The 7,436-nt window shown below is 42.8% G+C and overlaps 1 protein-coding gene across 4 annotated transcripts in view; it reads left to right on the top strand.

Annotated features, from left to right (window-relative positions):
- Positions 1-2,157: 2,157 nt before the first annotated feature.
- The window catches only part of bach2b (BTB and CNC homology 1, basic leucine zipper transcription factor 2b), a 235,514-nt gene continuing 230,235 nt past the window's right edge, over positions 2,158-7,436 (top strand). Inside the window, exon 1 of one of the 4 annotated variants that reach the window (XM_055635828.1) lies at positions 2,158-2,303. Coding sequence is in view for 1 of the 4 variants with exons in the window: in XM_055635826.1 (XP_055491801.1) it covers positions 2,665-2,672 (8 nt within the window). In the remaining 3 variants the exon portion in view is untranslated. Of the gene's footprint in view, positions 2,304-2,340; positions 2,724-7,436 lie in introns of those variants that run through there. The other 3 variants (XM_055635826.1, XM_055635827.1, XM_055635829.1) reach the window with 3 other exon arrangements.

Genomic DNA, 7,436 nt, shown 5'->3' with positions numbered 1-7,436 from the left:
TCAGAGGGACAGGCATCATCTCTGGAGGGAAGGAATATGTGATGTTTTGGGTCGAGACCCTTCTTCAGACCCTTTCTCCAGAGATGCTGCCAGTCCTGCTGAGTTACTTCAGCATTTTGTGTCAATTTTTGGTTTAAACCAGCACCTGCTCCTTCCAAACATGTTCCTTCCATTCAAAGGAAATGACAAGTGGCTGGAAAGTGTGTAATGAAGGTTTTACAAGACTAATCCAAAACATTATAATGTTAGAAGACTGAGTGTTTGACGGCACTGGGCCTCTACTCGCTGGTTTAAAAGGTTGAGGGGGGACCTCTGAAACTTATAGAACAATAAAAGGCATAGATAGTGGATGTGGAAAGGATGTTTCTACTGGTGGGTGTGTCTCGGACTCTTTCCTCTTCTCAAACCATTGATTAATTCCATTCTTATTTGACATGGAGGGGAATTGCTGAGGACCTATTAAGAGCATCTTGCAATCATCTTGTGTGCTACTCTATTTTCTGATTCCGTTGCTCTCTGGATGCCATAAATTCAACACTACATGGTAAGGGTGCATTGAATCCAGATTTTTTTTGTTCATCTGGCTCAGTTGCAGACTGAGCAGCCTTAACCAGCTGAACCGTTGTGGGGGGGCGGGGGGTAGAAGCAAACGCCACCGATTCATACAACAAACAAAGTCATTGGAGACTATTTTAACTCTACAGTAGGGCAAACTGCTAATGTTGTAAACTAGAAACTCTCGTTTCAGCTTGATAGATCCTTAACTATAGTTGATCGAACCCTTTGAATTTACATTTAAAGTTATTTGTACTTTTCTACAAAATCACATGGAAGCCGACATCTGCCAGGTAACCACACACAAACCATAGTGTGGGCACCGTAACAGTCGAGATGTTTTCTTGACATTAAACATACCCCGAAATGAACGTTATAATATTTTCCACTGTATAGGTCATATGGAGGTCAAAGAGGAGGATAACCTTAAATTTACTCCTAAACTCAGCTATGAAGTTCCTTTACTTTTAAGGTATTTTCAAGTTTTAGTCACACGCCCTCCGTAAAACGTTGCGCCTTCCCATCAGCTCAAGCCAAACATTGCCACTGACTGAGGATTGTGGCAAAATAATCAAAATCCCTGTCACAGCGTTTCGTTCACTCGTTTATCACAAACCAGATTATTAATTTCGCTAACCCGTATTTCATTTTATTATGAAACCTGCTCTCTGCAGCCTGCACTTCCAGTATAATCCTTGGTTGACTCTTCGTGAGTGATAACCACAAGTTAACAGCAGCGCTGGGCACATTTCAGTTATTATCTTTAACTTGGCTTTCGGGAACGTCTTCGTTTAAAATAACATCTAGAATTGCACTGTTGCAGCATGCATCGATTCTGCCTGATAGTGCTGAAGAGTCTGGTATCTCATCTGAGCCCATCCTTTAACCATATTGTTGCATATGGGATTAGTGTAAGTAAATCTCGTTGTGAAATATCCTGATTGTATTTTATTTTAATTCTTTGTCGCTGAAATGCTGTTTTAAAAGAAGCAGCTTTCAACTAATAATATGAGCGGATTCTCAATGCAAACTTAATTTATTGGAATTCCCGAGGACAAAGTGAAATAACTTATTGATTAATCCACGCATGATTACGTGTGGACAAATAAACCAAATCGGGATTTTCCAGATTCCGTCTTCAGACTGTATCTTTTGCATTTTAGCAAAATCGCACAATTTACATCGTCCCTCAAGTTTGAGAATCGCGCTCAGTCAGTGAGGCTGGCCGGCAGAGCGGCGGCTTGTCAGCGGAGGGAGGAAGATGAAGTGGACGGAGTGGTCCGCGTCACCAACCCGACAAAGCGCGTGCCCGCCCGCCCGCCGAATCCTCCACAAAACCCATCACCGCGCACACGCGTCACAAAGGAGGCAGCGCGAGTGATGGAATCCCGAATGTAGCGGAGAGAGAAGGAGAGAGCGCGCGGAATGCGAGCATGCGCACTCGGGGCCCTGGATTGGGTCGGGGGCGCGCGTCGATCCAGGCCCGCCCGCCCGCGCGCGCGCGCTCTGGGGGGGAGGGACACACACACACACACACGCGCGCGCTGGTTGCAATGGGCTGCGAGAGGGGGCGGGCGGGGTGCAGGGCTCGCGCGTGCACGCCCTCCCTTCCTCGCTCTGTCGCTCGCTCGCGAGCCGAGTCCCGGAGCGTTCTCGAGCTTTGCAGCGGCGGCGGCAGCGAGCGGCGTGTGCGTCAGAGAGAACGTCAGCAGCTGCTGAATGTCAACAAAAAATGAAACCAAGTGAGAGTGAGTGAAGGAGCGAGGGTGGTGGAGGAGGTGGAGGAGGAGCTGCTGCTGCTGCTGCTGCACGGCGCAAGGGAAGGCGGCTTGCTCCGTGCAACTCTGCGTGTGTCTGTATGTATATATATATGTGTGTGTGGGTTTGTGTGTGCAGTAGCAGATTGCAAGCGCTTCATCTCCACGTTGTGGAGGCAAGAGAGAGGCAACTGGCGCATTGGAAAACATAACTCAAACACGCTCCCCTCTCCTCTCTCCCTCCCACATTACTCAAAACAAGCCAGCAGCCACGCCGATTCGGCTCAGCTCAACTCGGATCCCTCCCCCGGTGGCCAAGCTTCTTTTGGAAAGCCTCTTGGCGTACAGAATCATGATGAGGTATTTGTTTTGAACTTGGAGCTGCCTTGAACATAGTCGAAAGTTACCGGGGTAAGGAGAATGCAATCTGTTTATTTTTTCCAAGGGGGGTGGGTGGATTGGTTCATCACCTCCGTGATACAAGTGGCTGTTCCGATGTGATTTGCTGTGCAAAAAGACAGGAGGCAAAGCAGCCGGACTGACAAGCATGGTTGATGTTTTTTGGTCCGAGCTGTCACGATGCAGACACGCTGAGTAGCATTGGAACTCAGTCCGAGCCGAGGCCTTGACCGAGCTCTAAACAGCAGCAACGAAAAACATTACAGCTTGCCGCCTCCTAGCCTTGGCATCTCACTCAGAATTCTGCTTGACATAATGTATTCAGCATGAATCTGCTTATGTTTTGCATTTTAATAGTTTAACAGCAAGTTGATTGTTGTAAAGTCACACAGCTAAACAGTGTGTTATGAACATGTAAAGATTTTGCATGTTTATGCATACATAGTGTTTGGAACTGGCAACAACTGGATAGTGTTCACAGTTTCTTTGTGCAGTTCTGGATTGACATCCAGTATGTTTTCATGTGTTTGTTATTACTGTGGGTGCTCGGAGCATGAAACTAATGTGCCCTAAAATGCAATAACTGACAATACACGAATGTATTCGGGAATCTGAATGCGAAATGACCTTGGTTTACACAATACATATTATCTGTTGCAGCAGATATTAGCATACTTTTGAACAGAGACAGGTCTGCTAATACCAAATCAATCCCTTTTATAATGACCTCGTCCGGAAAATGCGAGCCCAATGTAGTGTCCCATTTTGTCAATGAAAAATGTAGTGCTGAGCGTGCGATCGAGTTAATTTCAGAGCGCTCTGGCTAGCAGCTTGCGTGCTTTCTATTTTGAAGTTACAACTTGAACTATCGTGTAAAATGCCGGGGTTTCTCCTAACGCTGTTCGGGTTGGAGCTTGCTTCGCTACTAAAATCACCAGCTTTAACAAATATCGTGGACATTGTTTTTGCATGTGCTCTTTTACAATGACGAAATCTAAGCATGAAGCCGGAGCAATGGTTCAAAGATGAAAATTGGCTTGCAGACCCCGCATTGCTTTTTCCAGAATATGCCGTAGTTCTTTAGATCAGCATAACATTAGGGAGCTTTTAGTTAATGGTTTTTTAAAAACGTATATTCATGCATTCAGTATAGCTAATGTTGAATGCACTACACATTTCTGACAAAGGAACGCGCCTTTCGCGGTAGTCTTGTTTATGCACCCTTGTAGAACTAGGGTCACATTGATAGGAAATAGTGATGTGTAAATGACCTGAAGCCAGTAATCTTCTCTGCGACCCAACTACATTTGAGATGAGGCTTGTTTATATTAAAATACAATTTTGAAGTTGTATAATTTTGAAGAAATCACGTTTATTTTTTGCAAGGGGAGACGCTTTGTGTGTTTTGTTGTATAATTAGGAGGTATTGGAAGAGTCAGTGGGACTTATTTAGCGTCTGCAGGATTGTTTGGACTCCTAGCTCTCTTCGTGATCTTGGTTGCGTTCCCGGTATGGAGAATGGGTCCAACACGGCCATGTTCTCAGAAACTATCTAAGATAACTAGTAAGATTTTGATACAGCATAAGCAAAGAAGACTAAGCTAACACACCTAAACGACACTTAATCACTTACTCAAATTCACATCAAAAACCTGGCGTATGTGTTTCGTCCACTCTGCCAAAATTCATTTCAAATATATCAGTGAGGAAAATTTATATGCCCCGTAAGGCACATAAAAGATGAGGTAATGTAAATTAATGATTTTATTGGTCATGTGATCCAAATCTTAAGAACATCAGCAACCTGCTCCTATCGTTTCTGAAACGTGATGAGAAGACTCAGAACGGGTTAACTAGATTACAATGACATTTCTATATTGATATTTTGATCAAATAATCAATTGTTTTAAAAACATGTCACTCAACATGCTATTTGTTAAATAAAATAAGAATAAGTGATTACATTTTCCTGTATTTCATGAAACTGATGCATTTAAAAATAATCAATGCGAGGCTTAAAGTCAGCTGTAATTTCGTTTACATTACCGAACGCTGAAATGATTGGTTAGGTCTGATGGCTATGATTGAATATTTGTGAAGCGTTACCAGTCATTTTCAAAACATATTGGGCTGCACTACAAGATACCACTTGCAATCTGTGTTGTTCATCAGTGCATCGTATTGGGTAAGCTGCTTATGGATGACATTTTTGATCATCTCGCCCACTCAGAACCATGGTCCTCTTTTGGTAATTGACCTGTCTTGTGCCTTTAATACTTGATGCTGTCCTTTCAAAATGTCAGCATTTTTTAATACATTACTCCTACTCAGTGACACCAAACAACATCATTCTTCACTTTCCATTCCTTACAAAAGCGGAGCTGGGACACTGAACGTCTTATAGCACGCATAGGAAAACGCCTTTATCTTTTTTTTTTACGTTTCTATTTTTAAATAGCTCAAAATAAATGTCAAGTAGAAATTTATTTAAAATTACACATTTTAATAGGCAATTCGAGAAGCTTGCGGAACCCAGGCCTGCCATATTAAATGCAAATGACGATTGTGTATTTCATGACAAAGTCAACAATAACCTGAAAGTGCGCTTCTCGTTTTTATTTTATTTTCTTTGACCTAAATCCACGCCTTGTGAATAAAACGTAGTTTGTTTGATTGTCAGGAGACGCCGAAATCATAAGAAATGAAATATCTTCAAAGTTATTCATACCCATTAAGGTGAGGGTATCTCAAGTGGACACTTGAAGATCCCTCCATGTAAATAACAGTAATAAAATAGAAACGCGTGTCATAACATAGATACACAGCAAGGACGCCAATAATCGTCTTTTAAGAATTTGGAAATCGTATCGTTTAATATATTGTGGGTTAAAAGCATTTACACCAAACTCTTATTTAAGCGTACTGCTGATTGCCGGTGTTACGCAGGTGAGTGCCTGTTATTTGTGCGCTGTGCTGAGATACTCGCGTGTGTGAGTGTGTGTGAGGTGACCGCGCGTCAGCACTTTAAGCAAGCCCTGCACTTCTGCTGCTGACTCACCTGCGCACAAACCAAAACGTGACGCCAGTCCCACCTCCTTTCACCCCACAGTACTGAATCATCGCAACCCACTCGCCGGGCAGTGGGCCGCTCGGATTGACAAGCAGATGCCGCCACTTGCAAGCGGCGTTAGGCTTTGCATGTGCTAACCTCAACCAATGTGCGTGGGTCGGGCAGAGCAGCTGGGTTGAATGGTGGGCGGGCAGACTGGACGCTGTATGGAGCTGGTGCGGTCATTGTTGGCAGCGCTCGGAGCAGCGCGTTGCATCGCCCAACTACGGGCTGCAGAGAGAGAGATGTTGCCAGCACAAATACTAAATAAACTCACGGCTGCACAGGACGTCGGAGCTCATTTGTGATTTCCGCCGCAGTGTAACCGGCGGATGACTCATCAGCGTTGTTGTTACTGATAGCACTGTGATGAAACGCTTGCTCGCATAGCTCCATTACTTGCTGGTGAGATGTTGGAAAATATTAGGGCACGGAGATGACAGCTCAGACTTCACCTTGACCAGATACATTTTTTATGAATCGCACATAATTCGAGAATTGTAGCAGTCAGTCCCCATAGGTTTGACATCGTTGGCTGCTTGAATTAAAATGACGATGCACTTCGCTTCCTTTGTCTCGTTTCACATAAAAATAAAAATAAATATATGTTAAGGTCAGTTAAATGTTCAAACAATATGATATGATAATTTATGGAAAAATATCTGCTAATCCATTGAACCCCTAAAGGGGCTTTGTAAAAATCGACCTAATTATGCTGTTGGACATATCTTTCATAAAGTCACTCTTTATATAAATTATAAATAGAGTTAACGCCAGTTGGGTGAAGTGCCGAAAGGTGACCAAGTATAAACACAGAATTTGAAAAGAGCATTCTATCCATCTATATATTGTGAGCTCATCGGTAGCATTCTTGGGTCTGTGTATAATAGGTTGTGGCTCAGTGCCCATTTTAGCAACTGATATTCAAGTGCAACATGAAAGAGAGCGGTGTTGATAGCTGCAATATTTAAAAGAGAGCTTCCCAAATGCCAGATGAATGTTGTAGGTCCAGTGGACTATTTTTCTAAGAAGACCTGGAAGTTTTTGACTTTCCCCAATGCCTGGGTAACTATTGCTCAAACTAATTGCTGTTGATGGGGTCTTAGGATGTGTAATTGGTGGATTTGTTTCCAGGAATATATTGGAAATTATATTTTAAATGGAAAAAAAGGCTTCCAGTGAATATCCCAAGATCTTGAAAGGCTCTGTTTAATGCAAGGGAATTTACCTCTTCCCTTCAATTACCTAGTCTCATGACATTCTCCCTTGAATTCTTCCCTTCAATGTTTTCCATTAGTAAAGTATGCTTTCTTTCCTCTGTTATGAATGCCTCTACCTTAAAAAAAAAAGCCTCTACCTTACAAAAATATCCTCAAATGCTACCTGTTCATGCATATGATCCCCATCTTAACAGTTTGATGTTCAGTTTTACCTTTGAAGTGCCTTGGTAATGTTGCTAAGCCTTATTGTTCTGGAACATACTAAAGATTAATCTAATGAACACTGTAGGTAACCAGGAATGAGAATGGTGGCCAAAAATATGTATCGTTTTCAGTTTCCTTGATTTTATTAGCCTAAAAACTGCAGGAAATGGAAGGTAGACAAAAATGCTGGAG

Source organism: Leucoraja erinacea, chromosome 5, assembly GCF_028641065.1.
Source record: "Leucoraja erinacea ecotype New England chromosome 5, Leri_hhj_1, whole genome shotgun sequence".
Classification (NCBI taxonomy): domain Eukaryota; kingdom Metazoa; phylum Chordata; class Chondrichthyes; order Rajiformes; family Rajidae; genus Leucoraja; species Leucoraja erinaceus.
Note: the sequence above shows the minus strand (reverse complement) of the source record. Positions and strands in the feature narration are given on the sequence as shown.